Source organism: Acanthisitta chloris, unplaced genomic scaffold (assembly GCF_000695815.1).
Source record: "Acanthisitta chloris isolate BGI_N310 unplaced genomic scaffold, ASM69581v1 scaffold4502, whole genome shotgun sequence".
NCBI classification, from domain to species: Eukaryota; Metazoa; Chordata; class Aves; order Passeriformes; family Acanthisittidae; genus Acanthisitta; species Acanthisitta chloris.
In genome coordinates this window covers 36,073-60,976 of record NW_008662023.1, presented here as the reverse complement: position 1 = coordinate 60,976, position 24,904 = coordinate 36,073, and the positions used below count along the sequence as shown (strand labels likewise).

At 40.5% G+C, this 24,904-nt stretch overlaps 1 protein-coding gene across 1 annotated transcript in view; it reads right to left on the bottom strand.

The window, feature by feature from the left end:
* Window positions 1-4,812: 4,812 nt before the first annotated feature.
* ELF1 (E74-like factor 1 (ets domain transcription factor)) overlaps window positions 4,813-24,904 on the bottom strand; it is a 28,325-nt gene continuing 8,233 nt past the window's right edge. Inside the window, exons 2-7 of the mRNA XM_009070429.1 lie at window positions 23,451-23,625; window positions 15,821-15,928; window positions 15,056-15,220; window positions 10,115-10,198; window positions 6,392-6,584; window positions 4,813-5,284 (exon numbers count right to left, since the gene is read on the bottom strand). Coding sequence (XP_009068677.1) covers window positions 4,813-5,284; window positions 6,392-6,584; window positions 10,115-10,198; window positions 15,056-15,220; window positions 15,821-15,928; window positions 23,451-23,625 — 1,197 coding nt within the window. The remainder of the gene's footprint in view (window positions 5,285-6,391; window positions 6,585-10,114; window positions 10,199-15,055; window positions 15,221-15,820; window positions 15,929-23,450; window positions 23,626-24,904) is intronic.

Sequence of the window (24,904 nt, the reverse complement as noted above, 5' to 3'; positions counted from 1 at the left end):
CCCTTTCTGCCTGGCTGCTCTCCAGACCACCAATGCATCACAGCCAGGACCCAGAAACAGATTATGGAACCAAGCAGAAAGCATGTGTTTGCTTGGGGTAGACATGACTTTCAGAGGTAATTGCCTCTGCTTATTGGGACCAATACACACTGTGTCAGCAAATTCTTGGCTTCATCACTATTCTAACACAGAATGCTTACACCCTCCAAAAACATGATTCATGTTCAGCTATTTCCTTCTCTTGAATGAGGACCCTACCACTGCGGTCCACCCTTGTGTCACCTTCAGGAGTAATTTTCTACCTCAAAGGCTGCAAAAAGGTCAAGATGAAAGAGGTGGCTGATTCACCATGGAGCAGTTTCCCAGTTCAGAAGTGAACACAGAGAGCATATTCCATTGGTCCTCTGTGGCCAATATTAGCTTTTCCCCCAGCTACAGGACTGAGTCAGGATTCTGGTCTTCTAACCATGTTCTGTCCAAGCTATCATAATAATAACTCGAAAATACAGAAAGGAAACAACAGAATTTTGATAGAAACATTGTGTTTAAAACCTGAAGTCTGCTAAACAATTACATGGGATCTGACAGCAGTCAGTTAATTGCAAGTTTCTTGGTATATAGAGCTACCAGTTACAAGATTCAGTTATGTCCTGTACAGTCAATAACAGAGACAGACACATAATTTTAAATTACTCACAATATGATCTTCTGGGTAAGTAACATTGAGAACCTTTTTTCACTCCATCCAGAAGACACTCTATCTTAAATCACTATACTCTAGATTATAGGTAAATGAAAATGCATCTCCATTCATCTGCAGCCCTCGTCATTTAAGGGAGGAATTGCCCAAACAGCAGCACCTTACAGCCTTGTATGATACCCTAGGCAAGGTAAGTTCCTAGCATTACAGGAGAGGTACACTTTCAGGAGCCACAGAAAGGATGCTCCTTATGTTCAGACTGACCCAATGAACATGGAGCTGAATTCCAGGCCAGTGCCTCCTAATTCCAGCCTAAAACACAATTACTCCAATAGGCCAGATATTCCAATTAACCTGTGCCAGCATTTCTGGTTTAGACACAAAAAATGTCCAAGTGCTAAATTCAAAGAAACATTTTCCTCCTCACAGAAGCTGGCTCACTGGAAAAAGTAAGAAATAAAATGCTCATCAGGGAAGCATTTTTATGTTTGTCTTATCACTGGAAATACGTGAGGCCAAACTTGGCTCCCACTTACATGACTGCAGCCTGCACTAACTGCTTGCATCCATGGAGCCGGAACTGTTAGACCTGCACAGCACTGCGTTTACAATTCCAAATATTCCCACCCATGTTCTTCTCAGTCAGCAAAACCCAGTTTGCTTGACCTGACCCTGCTCCTGCCCCGTCTCCCAAGCTTCAGTTAACACCACATCATAGCCTTTCTATTTAAGCACTGAGGCTGAAGAAGAGGCATTTATCCCTGGTAAGTAACACTTCTCTTTGTCTCCCCTTCATACAGCAGCATCAAAACTTGTATAAAAAGCACATCAAAAGCCATCCAAAAGCCAAGACCTTTCTACTTCAGAGTAAGACACTATCCTCTTCTCAAACTGCATAAAACTCTGCATGAGCTTAGTGCAGCTGTAAATGAAGCCACTGCCTGTCTCCTGCGAAGAACCAACCAGAGATTTTCACTAGCATTCCCATTTCTTTGAGGAACACCAAAAAGCCCTGGGGAACAGCTGTGCCACTCTCCCAGCGATGTTCTGGGAGTAGTCTGTAATAGGCAATGCTGCCTAGCACACGGGAGGGATGACATGAGCCCTTCACAATATTCCTCAAATGAATCTTTTACCAACTTGCTCAGCAGAGAAGATGCATGTTCAGACTTACTCTCTGAAGGCTATGTGTTAAGTGTTAAGAAACCAATTGTTTTCACCTCAAAAATGCTCAATATTTTCTCTATAATTTTTTTCTTCTTACAACACAACAGAAGCAAATTGCTGCAGAGGGAAGACCATTTATTTCCATGAAGAAGAGGGGTGAATATTTATATGAATAAAACTTTAGAAGCTACACCGCGTAAGAAATTTTATGGGCTCAAGATGCTGATGCTTCAAGGCAGAGCCCAACCACTAACCAGTATGCATCAGAAAACCTTCTGAGGATCATTATCTCGGTTGCTGTTTTGCCCAAATGACCTTGACTATTTACAGGCCCCAACTGCTGAACAGCAACTGGCAACCAATGCTGCTATTTGTCCTCGTGCTTCCTACTATAAATTGACTCCAACCACAACCCTACAAAGCATATGCCTACATGAGAAGGTCTGTCAAACCTTAGTCTACAATGGCAGTCATACCTGCTGTACATTTTCAAGTCATGTAGACCATTCAATTCAACCCTTATGGAAGCCTCACTGCAGCAATCCAGAATGTGTACACAAACATGTTCAAATGCTAGAGCTGTCTGAACAAAGAAACCCATGAACCAGTTACTATTTGAAGTTTGTACTCTGAAGCTGAGCAGAAATGTATCTGTCATAAATTGTACTTGGAGAGACTGGAATGAGCAATGACTACTGCACAGGACTCATCACCACTTCGGTTTGCACCTTATCCCATCCTGGTCAAATGCACACAAAAGTAAGTCTGGATTGTGGTTTTTATTTTCACTCCAACTGTTCAGACCCCTTAGTATATACTTTCTTAATCAGCAATACTTTTATACCATTCTAAAAAGGGCTGAAGGTTCTTTTTATTTTCTTCTTTTAAGACATCTTAGCTAAGAAAAGTGCAGATGGAGACTTTGTGGCATAATGTTCTAAGTTACAAACAATGGATTTGAACCGATACGATGCACAACTCGAAGACTTTAAAGCTTTTATTTCATTCCAACTTCACACATGTATCACCTCTGCTACTTTTTTTTTCCCCCTTAGCTTATTACCCAAGGTGCGATTGTGAAAAACTGTAACGCCCTAACTGGTTGTCATAATGTCACTGAACAGCTTACCAAATGTTAGGCTGGACTTCTTGCCTGCCTTAAATCTCACAGGTATTTCTGTCAGTTGTTACCATTTTTTATGCCATCTATCTACTGATATTGTTTGTGGTACATAATCTAGTGTAGGTCTAGCCTAGAGCTATTTAACTCTGCAAATTGCTGAACATTAGCCTGTTCATGTTTAATAGTATTGTTCTACTGACTTACATGGTACTGTACAGCCTCAATTATGCCTGCACTTGTGTTCTTTCACTATATTGCCCTTGTCAATTTTTACAAGTAAATAAATCCCTCATCAACCCTGAAATCACAGGAATGCACTGTACAGAGTAACTTCATTCCTAAGCTTTAAATATATATGAGATCTCACCTTGACGCAGATTGATACTCATTTTTTTCTAAATGAACCCCAAAACTGGAATTTTTTTGGGGGTCAAATTCTTTGTAATTATCTTTAACATAAACTTTAGATCAAATATAATCCTTCTCTCTCCTATTCTCTGGAAACAAATTATTTGGCCTCATTAGCATCATTACGTCTCTCCAACAAAAATGCATGGCTAACCCCAGACAGTCAGTACCACACCAAATCTACCAGTGGCTCTGAAGAATAAAGGGAAGGAGCAGGAAATAAATTTACTGTCATTTTGCAGCACAAAATCATAACCATATCCAAGAAAATATTAAAAAGGTTGATGATAATTCATTAAGAGTGTACAGCTACTGAATAATGCCCTAAAGCCTTCCTGAAACAGCTTTAAGGTCCACAATCACCATATACAACTCAGACATTCCTGTAAGGAGCCTAGACTGCAAGAGCACTTGTTTGGTTTAGATCTTTTGTAGTAGATGAACAAGTTCCATCAGGGGACACCCCAGGCTAGAGTAAAACCAGGTTTAAATGATTGTTTTCATAGCCTCTTCAATTAGGATGCTGCTATTAAGGGTAGGTGCAAACGAGCCACGATGCTCAAAGGCTGTGTAGTGTTAGCCAGTTGACCTAGCCTAGACTGCAAGAGCACTTGTTTGGTTTAGATCTTTTGTAGTAGATGAACAAGTTCCATCAGGGGACACCCCAGGCTAGAGTAAAACCAGGTTTAAATGATTGTTTTCATAGCCTCTTCAATTAGGATGCTGCTATTAAGGGTAGGTGCAAACGAGCCACGATGCTCAAAGGCTGTGTAGTGTTAGCCAGTTGACCTACAAATAAGCATGATGACTCTTTTTCTTTCCCAAAGCAGTCAGCAGATACACAGCTCCCATGGGATTATTCTGTTAATTGCTTTCTAAAATCAAAATAACTTGTTCTTGGAACAACAGCAAAATGCTAGAGCAGGTAACACAGAGCTTTCCCTTGCTGTAACTGGGGACAGTGCAAAAGAGGAAAGAGATGACAAAAAATTCTTAAGAAGAAAAATAAGAAGTAAGAAGGAAAATCTTTTTGCAGGGATCGGTAGACCCATCATTTGTAATTCAAAAGCGAAGACACCAAACAGAGAAATGAGACAGCTCCTGCTGTGGGACAGAACTGACAATGTCAATTTTAAAGAGAAGTTGTATATTCTTGCTCTCTAAACAATGTGCATCAGACCTAACACTACACAAAAGCTGCACTTCCCTCCACCAAAGGCAGGGCACTTATGAGTGAACACATCACAGAATGGTGTAGTAACACTAAATTCCTAGGATCAGCCACAAAGACATTGTTTCACTTCAACCAAACTGGAAGACAAGCGTTTTTTGGAAGCAAAACAAAGAATCTAGTCTATCAAGCCATTATCCAGTGAATTTACTATTCTTCAAACATTTGTTTCTGTACATTTTCTTACCTTATATTCTGAGCCGAGGGATTTAAGGACTCATCCGGCACGTTACTGGTTACAGCCGCATGTCCTTCTGTGAGGGGCTGCAGCGGCTGCATTACGTGAACTGTCCGAAAGAGCTGAGTGGGTTGTACTGGCTGTGGAGATTGCATTGTCCTCAAAACTTCTGAAGTCAAGCCAGGTGTCTGCTGCTGTACAACTTCTACGTGCTCCCTCAGCTTAGTAGGCTTTGAGTTTCCTGTTTTTAGCACTGGGGTTGATCCTCCCTTTGTTCCTGCGTTTGCTGAAGCTCTAGATCTGGTTGATTGGTTTCTATTGGCCACAGAAGTTGAGAGCAGAGTTGAATCTGATGATTCAGTGCTAGGGCTTGCATCTTCATCATCAATATAGACAAGATCTTTTGGCATTTCCTTAAATTGATATACTAGGCGCTGACCTTCAACTTTAGCCAGGATTCCTCTTTGGTAATAGTATCTGTTTAAAGTACACACACATCAAGTTACACAGTTTTTTTACCAAAAAAAAAAAAAAAAAAAAAAACAAAAAAAAAAAAAAATCAGCAAAACTCCCAGAAAATGGACACAGCTGTAACAAGTAAACAATTTTTTAAGCGCCTTATTTCTTCATTATAAGAAAGTGGCCAATTTAATAGCATATTCTCTTCCTCAAACTTTCTTTGACTGGTATTTCATGCCATCTTTTAACTACCTTAGATAACTCTGAGGAGAAAGAGAAGGAAAGAATGCCATGACTTGGCAGCTCTGCTATCAACTCATACTCTTTAAAAAGTTGCATGAAACTTAAATTCTCCTCTTAACTCATACAGGTCTTTCAGTTACCTGAATTCATGCTTATTCACCAGTGAGCACAGGCAGACGTTTTAACTACAACAAAGCAAAGAGAACAGCACAGGAGGGCACTACTTCTCTTACATTTATGAATTAGTATGACAACTTGAAATTATGCACACCGAGGTGAGGGGCGAAGGGAAAAAAAGTGCATAGCTGCTCGTTTGGACAATTATCAATCAGCAGGTTAGACTAAAGCTTCATGGATGTCTGCTTATTTTGCACAGTCTTTTACGTATGAGAAAACTCCCAGCCTGACAGGCAGTGGAACACGAGTCTATGTTTTAAAACTGTACACACAAGTTCAGAGAAGTGTAACCAGACCTGAATTCTAAAACTGAATCTTCCACTGGAAACAGGATCATGTGCAACAAGTAGAAATAATTTCATTAATACACCTGAATTGAGGAATTTTTTTGAGAAAAGAGATTGAAATTTTAAGTAAAAGGCTTTCCCCCACTTGGAATCTTCAGTCTCTTACTTTGTCTGCCTGTGCAGCTGCAGTTTTTGCAGCAGCACTGAAAAATGTCTATGCTGAAACTGAAGGTGACTGATTTGGGGTTGAGCTTAACAAGGGTTACTTTTACCTATTTGTTCTGCTGAAATAACTTCTTCATTTCCCCAACTAACAGAATACTAAATCTTTTCCATTATTATAAGAATTAGATGAGGCATTTAATACACACAAACACTAAGGCAACAAAACCCAGTCTATTATTAAAAATGTACATACCTGAGAGCTCTACCCATTGTTTCATAATTCATGTCAGGTTTGTTTTTGTGTTTTCCCCACAACCTGGACACAGCTTTGGAATCTACCAGCTTGAAAATGCCCTTCTCTCTTTGAGTCCATTTGATATATTTAGGACACGTAGCTTTGTCCTGGAGCAGTGCTAGTAAGAACTCCCAGAGATAAATTGTATTTCCTAAAATAAAAGTATTTCAGAACAAAGAAAATAAAAAAGGAAAAAATATTAGCTGACCATATTTTATTAACAATGTGAATAATCTTAAAATTAAGAAGCTTGTATGTTTGCAAATACATTGTAATATATCATCAAGACTACAAAATAGTGATAGAAGGGCATAGGAAGGGATTCTTGTGATTTATAATAACCAGGGCACCCAATCACCCCAGCCACTCTGACTGTGACCTACAGTCAGGTACCAGTCAACCTACACTCACCCTGTTCCAACCACCAACATTAGACAGCATTAGTCACCTGTATGCCCACTTCCCTCCTGCCTAACCCAGCTAGAGAAGCAGTCACTATTGCTTTACCTCCAATAGGAACATGTTCAGGTTTATCCCCACAAAATGCTGGAAATTAAGCTGCTGCTGAAATGCTTCCCTGTATTGAGTGTAATAATCTTTTAAATGGCTAAACAAAATCCTTACTTTTAACATCTATATTTATATGGAGAAATCAGTGGTATGTGCTGAGGTAGGCAAACCTTCAAGAATAAAGCACAAAAAAGGTATTTTTTTTAATCCAGTGAGCACTCGCTGGTAGACAATATTCAAATTTCATTTTACAAACAAGCAGGGACATATATTTATATATGGAAATCAGTCACATCTGTTCAGTGCTTACCACATGTAAACAAACCGTATGAAAATCACAGATTGTGAATACTTAAAACTAATACAAAATTTGAATATTTTTTCCAACTGCACATTTAAGGAGTCTAAACTCATACGACTAATGAGACCCTTTTTCCTCCTTTTTTTAAGGCTTTTGGTGTTTGATGTTCTTTTGGGAACCTGAAGTTGCACATAAGCTCCTTAGCTGTTAGTCTGAGAAAGTAAGAAAAATCTTCTTGTATTACCTCCCACAAGTCGCTGTGCAAAAACACAGTGTGAATAGCACATGCAGATTTCTTAAGTTTCACCAAAAATGACACCCAGCACATCAGGTGACAATATCTCTTCTGATAGCTTCAATTTAACCCAGATTTTTTTCAACCACCAGTTTTTTCAATGAGAGGTCTCTTACAAATTAGAATTCCCACAGTACTATATTATAAATTATTTTTAACAAATATTCATCAACGTCATCAGCAATGGCAGTACAAAAATGTTAGCAGCTCCTTCAGCAGGTGAAAGCTTGAAAAGTGAGTACTCCTAGAGAAAAACCACTGCCTTAGCAACAAGTACCTCCCAACTTACATAAAACAGCCTGCTTTGCCTTCAGATACCCTGAAGCAAAGGTCAAGACTGCTCAGGCAAGACACAATGTCAGACAGGAATGAGAGCATTCCCAGCCATCTACCATAATCCTGGGAGCTTTTGTTGTAGTCTAGACTAAAAATGCACAGCTGCATCAAGGCAACCTGAAAATTTGTCATTGCTTAGCTACCAAAAATCACTCTGAAGAGGACTGGCTGCAAAGCCAGGTCTGTTTTGATCACAGTCAGGATATTTAACTTACTCTGTGTAACAGCAGAAGAATAAATATGTATAAAACTCAGTTTTCTCCATGCATTGCATCACATAATTATATGGAGAGATTGTTATTTTAGCACACAAGTTCCCCTCAGGGAACAGACAGGCAGCCACTTCCCTTCCATGGCTGGTCATATTAATGTTTTTTACTTCAATTCGGTGTTTCTCAAAAAGCAAAACAAAGGCTTTTCATAACAGGCAGTGGTAGCAAGCAACATGTTCCCTTTTATTTCCTTCAGAATTAGCAATTTTGTAACAATGGCCAAACATGAAATACGGTGTATCCTTCCCACCACCGACAGAAACATTAGACTGTTCTGCCTAGTATTTTTGTAGCTAGCTGCTTTCATATTTTATATTATTTCACTTGAGCACCACTTGGAGGTTCCTCTGATATTTGTCTTTATTTTTTACTTAAAAATCAGGTTTTAAATTTTTTTTTAAAAGGCAACAAGTCATACTTAAAACTGATGCCATTAACACATTAAATAGTTACTGCTTGCCAACAGGTTTCTCTTCCTGTTCCTGCAGAAATGCCTGTTAAAAAACCCAACACATTCATGTGTCAGTGCAGAGATTTTTCTGACTTCAAAAGTCTGACATTCTTAAGCCACCACTCTCCAGGGCTGGCTGAGCTTCTGTCCCGGCAAGTGCTGCATGCCTGCAAGCAGATCAGTCCCTAGGTGTACATGCAGGCACTTGTGACTCCAGCTCCAGCTCCCACTGAGCACAGCACAACTTGCTGGGGGCCAGGGCATCAGGCTGCCACTCAAACACCAGCCTGGGCACGGGTAGAGGCCTTGGACCCAAGAGCAAAGCAACTGAGTTGCTGGCAAAACTGACAGGCACTGCTGAACAGTCTGGAGGAAATAATTTATTGCATAAGTTTGGTGGCATTTATCTCCCCCTCTCCTCTGCTCTCATGAGACCCCCCCTGGAATACTGCGTGCAGTTCTGGTGTCCTCAGCATAAGAAGGACATGGAACTGTTGGAGCAAGTCCAGAGGAGGCCACAAATTTGATAAGAAGACTGGAGCACCTCTTCTATGTAGACAAGCTGAGGAATTTGGGGCTGTTCAGCCTGGAGAAGACTGTGTGGAGACCTCAGAGTACCTTTTCAATATCTGAAGGGGCTACAGGGGAGCTGGAGAGGGACTCTGTTAGGAACTGCAATGACAGGACAAGGGTTAATGGATTCAAATTGAAGGAGGGGAAGTTTAGGTTAGATATTAGGAAAGAGATTTTAACTGTGAGAGTGGGGAGACTCTGGAACAGGTTGCCCAGGGAAGTGGTAGCTGCCCCAAACCTGGCAGTGTTCAGAGCCAGGCTGGATGAGGCCTTGCGCAACCTGATCTAGTGAGGAGGTGTCTGTGCCCATGGCAGGGGGTTGGGACTAGATGTAAAGTCCACTCCAGCCCCTAAAATTCTAGGAATCTATGATTTTTTATTTTTTCCTTTTAAACACAGGAGGAATGAAAGAAGTATGAAACATCCAAGTTTTCTGCCCAAGTCTTCAAGCCGTGTTATAACTTTTCTCAAAATTCAGGGCTTGGTACTATAAGGGGCCTTTAAGAAATGCTGGAAGACAGGTTCTTCCGGCTGCCAACTGGCAGCCTTGATTAGCTCCTCATGCAGAATTAGACACATACAGATGGAACACATTTTCAAAGATCATCTGTCAAAATAACCACAGCCCAAGAAACACTAATACAATGCAAAGTGTTCCCCAAGACTTCAATCAAAACACAGCAGACTCTGTGTGGCGTTGAAGTATTTTCAATAATCCTTGCAGCTGAAGTGACAAATACATTATTGCCCTTAGGAACTGAGTATTTCACTAAGAAATCTCGTGTGCTCATTTTTTACTTGCCATTAAGGTGAAAGAAATGTTAACCACCCCTGAACATAAGACCTGTGTTTACATCACAAGAGAACTAGTTAACTTCTTTATTTACAGGTCCCTCAGAAAAAATACTCTTTCAAAAACTTCAGTGACAACTCTTTGACTTACCCTTTCCATCTTTGTTTTTCCTTTTCACAGATATGTTTGGAGTTGTAGTAGGGGACTCAGGACGAGATGGTTTCGGCTTCTTCCCTGAAATAAACCCCCAGTAAGTCAACTGCAGCTTATAAAACAGAAAAAAACCAAAGAAACAAAAAAGAACAAGGACCTAAATAGGGAAGAGATTTGTTTCCCCAATTCAAAGAAGATTCAATTTCTACTAAGTTAGAACTCAATTCTGCGCTGAACTTCTTCATTTTCTACAGCAAGACTAGACCTCCTATGCTGTTCTTCTAACAAAGACTACGCTCACTTTTATGAAGTCCATGTACACTGGAAATTTTTGTGGCTATTTAGGTACTCTTAAGAGCACTGAAAACAGACAAGATGAGAACAATAAGCTATTAACTGTGAGTAAGAGTTTAAACAGGAAAAGCTAAATAAAATACAGAGCACTATGTTGTTCACTTATTGCCAAAATGGAATTTAGGGACAAAACAAGACTGTCTGCTTGTGTAATAGATTGCAAATCTCCACTGACAGCAGCAAACTACAGTGTCATGTAAAACAGACATTTTTGTCTGTCCTATTGTCATTTACACCTTTTTCAACAGTGACTGTAGGTAAAGCAAAGTCACTTGTTTATGAAGATCAGACCAACCAGCAACAGGCTCTTAAAAAAAGACCAGTTTTTAAAGCTGTATGCATGGTCACTCTGTCTGGTGAAGATGACTGAAAGGAAGAAGTTAGCTACAACTGGTGACAAGAATGAAAAGCATTAATTTGGAAACGTTGGGAAATCTACTACTAAAACATAAGTGTAATTTAAAAAAAACAAAACTAAGTCATGCCAAAGTATTTTTCAATATAATACCCTGAACCCATTCCTTTATTACTGTTCCTTCCCTGCAATGGCAGCTTTTACAGGTGATACAATTAATCAGAAACCTTCAAAACTCTCTTATGAAATAATTTATCGTACCAGGTTTTGCAGTGACCCTTTACTATGCTGACATCACCTAAATTACTCATGTACTACCTTTGATCTTTTCAGAGGTAGAATAGACCAAGCAGACACAAGACTCAGAGAAATGTATTTCTAGTCCAAATAGCATATTGTCATAATTAAAGATTTAAAGAAAAATATTTTTCTTTTTCTCTATTTATCGCATTTCAAAAGATCTGATGTTCTGAGGAGGCAAGACCAACAGGCCTGTGCAATCCTATACACTAAGTTTCCACTTTCAGTTTTGTTTTCAGGGGCTGTTTAGCAAGGAAATGGCTCTACTGCAGAGTGAGGGTTTTTCACTAGGTCTGAAATTTAAAAAAAAAGTTCAATGCTAGCCTGCAGTGTCTCCTTTGTTCTGGACTTCCAAGTGTCTATAAAGAAGTCGTAAGAAACACTGGCTTGAGCACTCACCTTTTGGCATTAGCAGTCTTGCTAAGTCCACCTTTGCACCTTTTTTTTTCTCCTTTTTTTTTAACAGAGCATGTGGGAGGAGGGATAGCTAGCTGAGAGAGCTACAGTGAGGAAACTCTAGTAACATCTGGAGTCTTCTAATTTTCTTGCTTCCATTCAGACAGGATTCATGACTGAGGATGGGACATGAATGACAGCATTGTCTGGCTGCTAGTGTCTTCCTTGATTTGAATGAAGATGGGAGGGAGGAAATCCTATAACTTCATTTTGTACATATATCATGATATGAAAGGATAAAGAATTACCGGAGTACATTTTTAGCAGCTTTTTTCCACTCACCATTATAGGATGCAGAAATTTGTTTTCCCTAAAATGTCCAGATGAAGTCTCTCTTGTATGGATCAAGCTTCTACAGCACAAGAAGTCCCTCAGGGTAACTTTGGCTAACTGCTTTTCCCCCTCAGAGTTGTGTCATGGGAAGACTCTGTTGGGTGCTTGCCTTGTTGCCCATCTTGAACAGGTGTAAACATATGCCATTAAGGACTAGGGAGTGTTATTTTGATGTCACTAATTTAGACCTTCTGTTTAAATGAGTTCAGTTCTTAACAGAAAATGAAGTGGATGAGAGCTCAATTAGGTCATGACTAAACTACTGCTGGTTAACTTCAGGAAACGTAAGTACTGACCCATATAATTAATGCACTTCTGAGTAGAGATAACCTAGGATGCTAAATATGGATACTCCTGCAACAACAATTCTAGGCTCTCTTTCTTCAGCCTAAACTACTTCAGGACATCCTATCTGGACAACACTTCACCGAAGTTCATCCACAATTAGAAACCAGTGAAGAATATGAAACTTGTTTACAGAAACGTATTGATGTTATTGCTGTGTATCTGGGCTAGAGATACTTAAGATGATGGTTTTAAGACTACAGTGTAAGCTATAATCTCCATGCACTGACTGATACCATCAAAAAAACAGTTAACAGAGACACCAATATGCTTCCTTGGTTTAAAAGAAGGTATTTTTGAGAGCATATTAAGCACTAGCATACTTCCTCCTTTGGTTCAATAGAGCATGAATTTGTTACCTTTCAGAGTATACCACTAAATTCCTTTTTAGGAGAGAATTTTACAAAGAGAAAGCATGAAGAATGTGCAAGACCTAAGCCTTATGTAGGACTGCTGTAATTTTGTATAGCTAATTAAATTTATAATTGGTATTTCCACCTCCCTATTTCCATGGCTGCAAAACAATTCAGGTTAGAAATTTATGCTACAAATGCGGTGTTTGAACAGTGGGATGTTAATCCTGATTAAGTATGCTACACCACACCAGAGAATGTAAAATACAATTTCTTTCTCTGTTTTCAGTGATTCTTTTTAAAAAAACCCAAAATGTATGGAAAAGCATAATAAGTGGTATATATCTAAAATATAATGTGTATATAACTTACGTGACCACCTACTGCCAGATACCTCCCACAGCAAACACAGGACTGAAGGTATCAGCACAGCAAATTTCCAAGTTTCTTTGTCTGATATCCCTTTGTTTTTCCTGTCTTTCTGATCCATAGTTTGGCAGCTCAGCACTGAGACATTCATGAGTACAAACATCATGCTGAGCATGAGTTTGGAGTTGAGCAGATGGGTGGTTACAGCTCTCCTGCTGCAGCAATGAGGCAAGGCCCACAAGGAAAGGAAGTGAAATCACCACATCACTTCTGGAGAACATTTTCTTGGAGGAGCTCTACTTGGCAGTGCCATTCTGGCTCAGTTACCTGGCAATGCTCCACACCATACATCCCTGAAGTTTAGGTGATGGGTTATACAGGATAGCAGCCTATAAAATGGTAGTGATATGGATAGAGCAAACTGACCACCACCCTGTGCCATGCCTCAAAACTGACCAAAGGAAGGGAAACAGACTGCACTTAAAAACACCCAACCCTAACCAAACAAAAAAACCAAAAGAGCATCACCCACACGCTGCACACCATCCTAAAGTGCACTACAAAATTAATAATATTTTGCCACAATTCTTGTACATCAGTGCCTTACAAATCCCTGGACATCCTGAAGTAACATTACAACATCACTCACTCCTTACCATCTTCCTCATGAAGTCTCAAGATCACTGAAAACTAGCAGCTAATGAAACACTAAGCTAATGCATCTTTTCTAGCGTTTTGGGTTTTTTTCTATAACAAATACACACATTTGCTGTGAAGCAGCTGGTTTTCTAACCTATGGCTAGGAAGGAGGAGGAAGGAGTGGGAGTAAGCAGAAGCACAACACAAAAGAGGGTGTGAAAGCATCAAACCAAAGAGGTTAAATGTCTAGCAGACAGCAGCTCCTTGTTTTGACCTACACAGCAGTCAACAGCAAAAAAAGGAGAAGAAGAGAAAAGAACAAACCAAAAAAAAAACAAACCAGTTTAAAATCCTCTTACAGTTGGTTATCTCACAGTAGTGAGCACAGCACAGTTGCTTCCCCAGCAGCACTTTCAGGGCAGCTGCTGGTAAAGCTCTCCTCCACAGCAGTTTCAGTTCAGCTTTTCTAGGGGAATTGGAGACTTCCTGACCCACACCCGTCCCTACCAGACCTTGTGACACACATGGGGCTCAGGAGGCTTCTCCAAGATCTCCACAGGCTGAAAGGCTCTCTCTCACAGATAGCAACTCCAAATATTTGGAATTAGCAGCAAAATTAGCGGCAAAAATGCACTCTTATTCGGCAAGAGCATGGCTGGGTAGCAGGATCCCTGTCCTAGAAGGCTTTTATTTCACAGGGGAACCTGTTAAAGGGCTCATGCTCTATGGTTAGCTCTAGCATTAGTTCAAAACCATAATTTCCTTGGTTTCTTTTTCATTTAATTTGTGCAAGAGCATCTGACATCTGCCTGCGCTGCATCAATCTTCCCCTGCAGGCATCAGCTTCAGGGCCTCTGATGGGGTCCATGCTGTATGTAGCAGGGTGGGAAAACAGGAGTAGAATTCTAGCTAACACCACTTCCTCACTCTCTGGCACAGCACTGACTGCAATAGAATATCACTACACTGCATAAATATAATCTACTACAAATGGGACTAACACTTACTAAAGCATGCAGCTATTAAAAAAAATTACATCATTCATATTCAAGAAAAGTTTAAAAATATTCCTCATTCTCATCCCATGTTCTGAACTGATCAAGTATCTCCAGTTGAAGCTTAGTAACATCTAATCAAAGTATTCAGGATTCACAGCAACAAAAGCTCTATAGCTTGTATTGCAATTTTGCTCTGAAGAAGAAACAAGCAGAGATTCCTATTTCCTGTGGGATAAGCCATCATTCCTTCCTCTACAACATCATTAGTGTCTAGGCACCAGTATCTGTGCTCACACTACCCAGGAAGACAAAGCTTTATCTGCATTTCTAGTTGAGCCCACTCAGCTACTTTGGCCTGACACCCAGAATGGGTCCAGACACCCACAGAAGAAGCAACCATGACACCCACTGCTGCAGTTCCCCAGTAGCATCTTACCTTTTTTCTTCTTTGGTTGTTCAAATTCTGGAGTCTCTGGTGATTCCGGATAAGGGTCTGGAGTTTGGTGAACTTCCACCACCTCAGGGATCCCATCAAGCGTGACTGACACGTGTGTAATAGGAGCCACCATATCATCCTCTTCAGTTGGACCAAACATCGTTGCTTAAGGGAGAGGGACAAAACGAATATTTTCACATGCCGCTGTTTTTAGAGCAAAAATTTAAACACAGAACAAAATACAACTATGACCCTTAAGGCCTTCAAGGGAGAGAAGACTAGTTCATAATGGAATATATGTGCTGACAACATTTTACACTACCATAGCACTACTGAAATCGAACAATTTAATGATACAGCCCACCCCCCAAAAAGCACAATTATCTGATGATCACACATTCAAATTTAAGGCAATCTGCAAATGTAAGCATATATTCTTTTATCTTGACAACATAAACAGACTAATCCTCCACCAGCCAAACAAGCCACTGCAATCTAAACCACCCAACCTGATTCACACACCTTCCCTCTAATTTTTGATTATCTCCTTTCCTGTTGAACTCTGGCACGGGAATGAAATCCTTCACTGCACACAACACTGGATTTCTAATATCCAAGCTATGTATGTAAAGGCTGTCTGGAAGCTATAAAATAATATACCAATAATAATACCAGTTCCATCAACCCATGCTGCACTGAATCTCTCCTCCTTTCACAAATAACCAAGGCAAATACAGATTGGATTTCCTTTCATTAAAATCTTACTTATTCTTTTTTCATCCAACATAGGGCCAGGGGAGTCCATATTGAGAAGTGCTTCCGCAGCCTCGATTGTTTCCATTGTTTCATCTCCATTATGACAAGATGTTTCAACTAAAGGCAAGAGAGGAAAAATAATCTTTAAGAAGCAACAAACTAGACTTAAAGCTTAACATGATATTTATTCATGTTTCATTTAAAAAAACCAAAGGTGGTAAACATGGTCTTCTACTAGATGAGCAGCAAAATATTAGCTGAGGAGAAAATGCACATTTCAATAAATTATTTTATACGCTATATTTTTCAGATTGCGTGTGTTTGAAAAAAAAACCCAACAGAAACCCCTTGTTTCTGCCTTATCTTTCTAACCCTCTCTTTGCTGGTCAAGCATATACACTAAAATGCAACACGCACAATATTGCTAACTTCTTACAGTGGTCCAAAATGTAATGCACACAAAAACCTGTGGATATGACACTTGAGCACATGGTTTAATGGTGAACATGGTGGTGATGCTAGGTTGATGGTTGGACTTGATAATCTTAGAGGTCTTTTCCAACCCAATGATTCCATGAAAGGAAGTGAATTCCATAACTAAAAGATGCTCATCAAAATATCCAGTCATTTAGCCTGGAGGAAATACAAGAAAATATTCCACAATTTCTAACAGAGAGCATATGATCCAGCTGAATCCTAAACCATTCAAAGCCATAGGAATAACAGTTAGGACTAGCAGTGCAGGCTCCAAGAACACACTGGAAAGCAAACATGAAAAGCAATACAGAAGGCTGGCAAACTTTTCAAAATTTTTGACTTCCAGACAATCCCTAATCAGTCATTAGACAAAGCTGAAGCTCCTGAGCATTAATTTATAATGCTTAAGGTACATCTGAAGGCCATATGAAGGCACATGTCAAAAAACTCCCATAAAATCTCATTTTGCAAAATAACAACCATTCTAGAAGATAATATTGGTTTGACTGGACGAGTACTTTACCAGAGGACTTTTCAAAATAATTGTAGCATGAAAAGGTAGATGTTCGTTCCTGGTACCATAAACATTTAAAACTGTTTAACACCTTCTTTTAGAAATTACTCTTTGTTGGATGGGCCAGGCTTCCTTATCCTTTTTAACATCAATTTGATGCCACTTTGGGGAATTCGCTTGCAGTTATCAAAGCTATAAAAAGTGCTGCATTAGAATTCCCCTCCCTTGGACACCAAGAAGCCTCACTTATTTTCTCAGTCTGGTAATGAGTCAGCTTCACACCCTCTCTCCCTGTTCAGCTTTGAGGTTGGGGGGGGGAGTTAAAAAAAAAAAAAAAAAAAAAAAGAGACTGACTAGCACAGCAAGCAAACATCCACCATAAACACAATTCAATGACCTCGGAACATTACACAAAAGCAAGAGGTTTATGCCAGGATTTCTAAACTTTTAAAAAATCCAACACCTTAAAAATATCAGAACAACAAAGCACTCAGCTCAATTAGCACTGAGCAATTACACAATTTAAAAAAACCAACCAAACAAAACCCCCTAGTTTCACCCCAAATGTTCACAGCTTCAGCAATCATATCATTAAAGATGAATCTGGCATCCACACATCAGCCCTACCTCCTCCACCCAGCTGTGATTTACAGAAGCCTTCTTACCTTCTGGATTTTTTTTCTTGACCTCAGTCCCACCATGCCCCAAGCATAAGAGGCTCAGGCTAAGACAGAATAAAGTAGATGGGTGTTGGGAACTCCTGATGCACAACAGCAATTCACCCTGTTTTCTACAGGACTGCCTCCACCCCATATCTTACAAAAGCATTCAGACACCTAAGGATCTGCACCTTCTGCCTGAAAACTTCAAACAGACTTAAGAAATGAGAAACACAGAGCTGGGGAGGACAGCATGAAGAGAAAAGGCAGTGACTTATGGACTAAGGTCCTGTCCTGGGAAGCCATAGAGCAACACAGCAGCAAATCTGCAATTATGTCAGGCAAGCTGCAGGCTCAGGGGCTCAGCTGCAGAGCATCTCGGGCCCAAGAGCCAAACAGCAACCCTAGGCCAGCTGAGGAGACAGAACCACCCACAGCCCAGGCAGTCTGCAGACATGCTCATGCTTAGCCTGGTGCTGATGACATGGTCACTTCTGGTTCTAAGTTTTATCTGAATGGGAACTTTCCATGCCATATACCAGCATACCATTCAGGGAAGTAGTGGATGCCCCAACCCTGGCAGTGTTCAAAGCCAGGCTGGATGAAGTCTTGAGCAACCTGGTCTGGTGGGAGGTGTCCCTGTCCATGGCAGGGGAGTTTGGGACTATATGATCACTAAGGTCCATTTCAACCCCTTAACATACCATGAAACTATACTGTAACAAAGATGTCACCCTAAATATAGGCACTGAGCACTGCTGAAATAGTAAGGTTAACCTACCATGATCCAGCTCAACCAAAGCCATGGTGCATGACTGGTGCCTGATACCACATGCAATTCAAATCCCAGCAGTGGTGCCCCAGGTTCTCAGTGCTGCAGGCAGGGAGGAGATAGCTGCAGCTGTCTGTCCTCTCCCCAGCGAGAGCTGTATGAGGACCAAACCTGCTCGCTGGACTTCAGATATGGAAGGGAAGGAGCAAAGTCAATTCTTCACTGAGTAATAGCAGGCAAGGCAGAGGTTGCCAGCTTTATATCATATGGCTAGAAGCCACCCTTGTCCAAGACTAATGAAAGGAACTTATGACAGCCATATAAATAATGTAAGTATAGAAATTAGTATCATTTGATGCACAGCAAAATGTAAGCAGCAGCACTGTCTTTCTATCCTCAGACAGAATGGCAAACAAAAGTTTTTTAACCACTTTAATGCTCTTGCCAACACCTTTCTACATCAATGCCCTTGCTAACACCCTTCAAGCCTCTTCTGAGAAGATGATTTCACAAAGTCATTTAAGACAAGTTAGTATTTTCCTGTTGCTGAAAACAAGGGCTGTGGTTCCCATCTCTAGTCATGGTTCAGGACCCAAATTTCTGTCACTTAAGATATGCCAGGCTTTACGCTTTTTTTGATCACACAGTGAGCTACCTGAGCTTTCTGAAAAGGTATTTAGAGTATTGCTGGGTTAAGAAGTTGAATTACAAGAACTCAAGAGCTCATACAAACAAGATGTGCGGCAGCTCACACAGGAAATGGAGGACCACCTCTTTGTCCAACCACCAGCAAGATGCTAATTTGCATCCCTCAACATGAGACAGTGCTCAGAGATAACCAACTCAGCTACCAAAGGCTGAGTAGTTCTACTTTCAGTCTTAGTTTTCCTTTTAATGTTACAGCACAGTATTCCAACCACTGGCAGTTAGGATACAATCACAGATTCAAGAGGAATTGGGATGAAATGCCTTATTTGTTACACTTTGGCAAAGGCAGAGCTGTAAGATGGGGGGGATAATTTCTGAGAAGTATCAGGTTTCAAATGTTATCTTAAATATGCAGAAGCCTTTTTAAAAAAAAAGAGGGGAAAAAAGTGGGGCAGAAAAAAAATGAAGAAGGGAAAACTGTAGGGAAGAAAAATGGACGAGAAAAAAAGGAAAAGGGGGGAGAAAACAGGGGAAAACAGAAAAAAGGGAGGGAAGGGGGAAAACCACACCTAAAAATACCTTCAATTTTTTCCCAGGGTACTCTACAAGTTTTTGTTTATCTGAGCAAGCCACAAATGTAAGCCTCTGCATCTGCATGCCAATTACAGCCCAGTTACTGCCATGAATCAGCGTTAGCACGGGGCTTGCCCAAACACAGCTTTCTGCTCTGAAATTATGCCTCACGCTGGAAGTTCCCCACCTCTGTCAAAGTCCTGCTCTCTCTACTCCTGCCGAATGCCTTTTTTGAAAGTTTTACACCACTTTGGACAATCCTGTCCTGCTCCCATTGCTTCCCTTCCCTGGTGCCTGGCAGCCCTAGACAGTAGACAACGCGAGTCCTTGTCCAGGCCAAGATAAGGGATGTGCTATTCACAGCTCTGTTTAAATTCACTGCTGGTCTTACCAGAGACAAAAACAGGGACTGAAGAGCCTCAAAATAATGCCAGAAGAAACCTAAAGCTGCTCAAAGTAGAAAGATATCCATCAAACATGGACAGAGCCCCGTCGGGCAGAATAACTAGCTGTTAAATTTAAGCAATTACTTGCTTAAAATTACTAGCGATCAGCCCTGAGTTGACACTGGCAAACAAAGTTTATGAACACATATTTCAGGACACCTACACATCACCCTTCATCTTTTTTAAATAAGGCTTTACAATTTGTAAAGAAAATTATCTCACTGGGAAGGTGTACAATAAACCCCTGTTTTGAACCAGACGCTACAGGCAGCCGCAAACAATTTCTTTACAAAGTAATTGAAACCATACCCCTTTTTTTTACAACTGGCATCTTGTCAACTCACAGTCCTCACAGATTAACACTATGAAGTTCAGTTTCCACCTGAGCATTCCTATGGATTTCTTTATAGCGTCACAGCTGACCACCAAAGACACTGGATTTATGCAGGACTGCTAGAGCTTCACAAAATGTACAAGCCAAATGCAACCAAACTTCAAAATGCTGTAAAGTAACTTCTGAACCAGTTATTAAGGACCATTATTGATCTATGAATCAACAGAGGGCACAGGGCACCTAAGTGCAAACCTGCTGTCCATCCTCTCTCATTCCCCTCCCCAAACTGTCTCAGTGCAGCCACTTCCCTGATCCCCATGAAAACAACACCAGAACAGGTGAGCTGCAAAATGGCAGACTTTGATTAACTGTTGTTTTATCTAAATTCAACTCACCAGACATGGTATAGTTTAAAAAAAACCCACAACTGACAAGTTGGCCTAGAATTTCTTCTGCAAAAAACACTGTCCCCTGTACTTATCAGAGAAAAAGAATTTCAATACTCCTTTTAGGGATAAAACTTCATTCAAAGCCAAATGCTCCAATTAATTTTGTTAATCACCCTTTACTACATGATGGTTAATCATTTAAAACTCCATAATACTAGCAATAAACCGACCATAAAATTGCCATCACAGTACTTCCAGGGAAAAGTGCTTTTAAAGAGGAGGGTGGTAATGCAGGTCTGCCTGTTCAGTGTAAAAAAATTACAGCATGAGCATTAGCATGACTAAAAAGGTGGTTGCTGGCCATCTCTCAGCAGGGTTTCATGTGAAACAGATGTTACAGTTTTCCGCAGGTCCTAATTTATACTACAGGTAAGTAATCACCAATGTGCAACAGCTGTGGTTTTGAAGGGCTGAAGCTACATCCTATAGATGAAAAAACCTACTAGCATCCATTACTCTGCAGAGAGACTCCCTAAAAACCAATCTCTTTAGTTTCATGAAGCAATGCTTTTCACAAAGCAATTTAGTTTCATTAGCTTACTGCTAATTTCTGTTAGTTTAGGAGGAAAGAGAAACTTAAGGTATGAGTCATAAAACTGTACTGAAAAACTAGTAACTTTAAAAAACCTAAATCCTTCATATTACAGTCATTGCTCAGTATTCTTTAGTCACAAATGATGGTGGTTTCGGTTTTGTTTCGCTGTGAACTCCAGTCTTATAAATATTTTAATGTGGAATTAGTACAGTCTTTATAATGTCTGATCCTCTCTCAAAGGCATTACGTTAAAGTGACTGAAAAGACTGCTACAAACTTCAAAGAGCAAAACAACACATTTCACTGTTGAGACCAAACACACCCATGAATAAAATCAAGAAGGGAACTTCAAAGCAGGGAGGGGGAAAAAAAGCAGCTGAAAAATAGAGTAGGTGGGAAATTTCAGTTATGATTAGCCCCATTTCAGAGGCAGCCTACAGCAAGCTGTGCTTGAACTGGGTCTCCTGCACACAGTAGTCCTGCAGCTCAAGTGGGCAGCTGTGGCCACAGGCAATGCTTACCTGCAGTGGGCAGGGAAGTGACAGGGGCCTCCTTCCCAAACGTCCTCTGCTCACCTCCTGTAGCTGAGGTGAGCAGCCCTGGGCCCTGAATTCTGCCCCAGTAGAGCCCGGCCGGATAGCTCCTGGCCAGAAACCAGGGGCTGAGCTGCCAACGCTGCCTGCCCTGCATCCTGAGCAGGAGCTTTCCAGCAGTGGTGCTGGGCCCTGCCCAGCCTGCATTCCACTGCTTTCCTTTCCAAGGAAACCCACAGCATGCACAGTAACTAGCAGGATGGAGAGTGTGAAACTGATAATTCGTTAATATCTCCTTCACAACAATAATCTCTGCAAAGTAGCAGCTCTCGATTTCTAAGGACTCTGCCTTTAAAGAAAACCAGACTGCCTGAGCTACAATGGATGATGGGAACAATACCATATTTGTCTGCTTCCAAGGTATCCCAGAAACCCTTGGACACCATCGGGTACAGGATGACTTATTTCCAGTTTCTGGTAGCAATCTGCAAACCCTTCTCATGTGACCAGCAATAAAAAAACATTAACAAGGGCATTCAGAAAAGTGGAGTTTCACAATTACTCATGCAAGTAAAAATTCACACACAATATATTAGAGGGAATATGGATTCCCAAAAATGATCTGCCATGAAAATTCACAGGGACACATTAAGTGGTGCTTAAGTAACACACTGAGGAAATGCCAGTTGCAGTGTGAATAATTAATATGAACAGCAAGTGAATAGTTGGCAAGAGGTCTCAAGATGAAATAATGTTTGAGTATGTAAAACCTTCTCAAATAATAAGCTAACTTATTTGTATGGTCACAGTCTGTTCACAGATAATTCACTACTGATGAAAAAAAACCCCCAGACATTTTCATCAGATAAAACCATTTACTGAGAACAGCTCATGTCAGTTTACTCTGTGAACTGTTCCTCATGCCAAGTTTAGTTGAGTTTTTGTTTTGCTTTTGGTGGTAAAAGACTGTATCAGAGTATGCCTTCGGAAATATTAAAAATAATAAAAGAGAGAAAAACGTATTGAGTGAAACCAGCAAGCTGTCTCCATCCCTGGAGACAGTCCAGGTGTGGAGCCTAGTGGCTGAAAGACTGTGAACGATCTGCCCTGCCTCTGAGACCTGTGCTGCAAAAATGCATCAAATACATGCATTTAGTGAGGGGCTGTTTTTCAAAACATGTGACACATCTTTGAGCTTTCCTCTTCAGAACCGTTTTCTCTTAGGGGCTACCTTTTCTAACAGAATTTATACAAAACATCTGCATTTTAGGCATCTGAGATCTGAAATTAATACTATGCTGAGCATACTTACACCAGTAAGTCACACTAATCTGCACATTATATGGCTAATTGTATACCCTCAGGAAGTTAAAAGTAGTACACTTACTCAAGCTGCATATTCCTGCTCTTTGGTATGTACATTTACTTAGCAATGTACCAATTATTACATAAGAGCAAACAAACATCTATGAAAAGCAAAGAAAAATCTTGCTGGATACTTTGAGCAGGATTCTGCCTTAATCTCTGTTGATGGATGAAACTCTTCATTATCAGCTGTGCAACTGGGATTGCAAGTCACATTCAAAACAACTACTCATTTTGTTCCTTGTTGTTTTTTTGTCATTAAGCTTTTTTCCCCACTATTAGTCACAGCCATCTTGGTGCAAAAACATGGCACAGAAAGGTTTCTATTGCGAACCTGTGAGGGTGATATCATCATCTTCTATGATCTGCTCTTCTGCGACATCCAGAGAATTCTCAGTGATCATGTCACTAGTTTCATCCACGCAGGTTAAGCCAGAGTAGTTATGCAGGAGGTCTGCGCTAGGAACATGCTCCACGATGACAGCAGGGAAAATGGATGGATCACCAAGCTGGAGAGTGGGGGAAAAAACCCACAACAGTAGTTAGACCACATCCAATCTAACCACTTATTAATACTTAAACAGACCTGTACTATATCTCTTGAATATCAGACTGTCAAGAGGGAGTACCAAAAAGATGATTTTTAGCACATGAAAACAAATACCAGCAGCATCTCACTATGAGCCACAGGCCAAGTGTCACTGTAGTACCTAATGTTTTGACTTTACTTCAGTGTGTAATACCAGACTTCCATGATTTGATTTTGCAGCATTAAAGCTGCCAGTACAGAGGAGTGGCACAACACAGTAAGTGCTAAACATTGCTGGCAGTAACAGAGAGTGAGCAACTTGCTGCAAGGACCTTCATCTTTTGCTCTTCCCATCAAGCTGGGGGTAGATGAGTCCTGTGGCTATCAAGACAGGACAAAGGTCCTACAGGCACCAAGTTTCCCATGAGATACCATTTGAAGATCACTATTTCAGGGGACACTTACTACAAGACGAAGGGGTATAACAGGTTGATGTAAATGCTGTAATACATTTCCTAATTTTTATGGCTTTACTACCTCATTATATTACTCATACCACACTCCCCTCTACACTTTCCTTCCCTAAGACAGCTTTCAGAAATCATAGTTCTGTCTTAATAGTTATTTTAGATCAGATACAGAAGAAAAGAGGCAGCTGGAAAACAGAAATCAAGCCGACTGGCAGTAGTAATAAGATGCAAGCCCTCTGAAAAGGCAACTGTTCAAAAGGAAGAGATTTTCAGAAAATAACGCCTACTACAGACACAGTATTTTCCAAAGTGAGTCTTTTAAAATCTCATTTGCAGTAAAAAAGTCATAGCTGATTATAGCAGAGCAGGTCCAAAGAAAGTCTAGTGTAACTTAAATGTTCTCTCACTACAGAAGTAAAACACATTATGTATGTGGCCAGCTTAAAAACAAACAAACAAACAAAAAAACAACCCGAAGTTGCTAAAACAGGTTTCTGAGAAAACCAGTGTATGTACATTTGGTCTCACCCTCCACAGAAGAGCAGAGATACATACAGATCATAGAAAGGTTCAGGTTGGAAGGGGCCGTAAAGATCATCTAGTTCCAACTCCTCTGCCGTGGGACACCTTTCCTTTCACTAGACCAAGTTGCTCAGAGCCCCATCCAACCTGGCCTTGAACACTTCCAGGGATGGGGCATCCACAACCTTTCTGGGCAATCTATTCCTGTACCCCACCACCATCACAGTAAAGAGCTTTTTCCAAGTATCTAATCTAAACCTACACTCT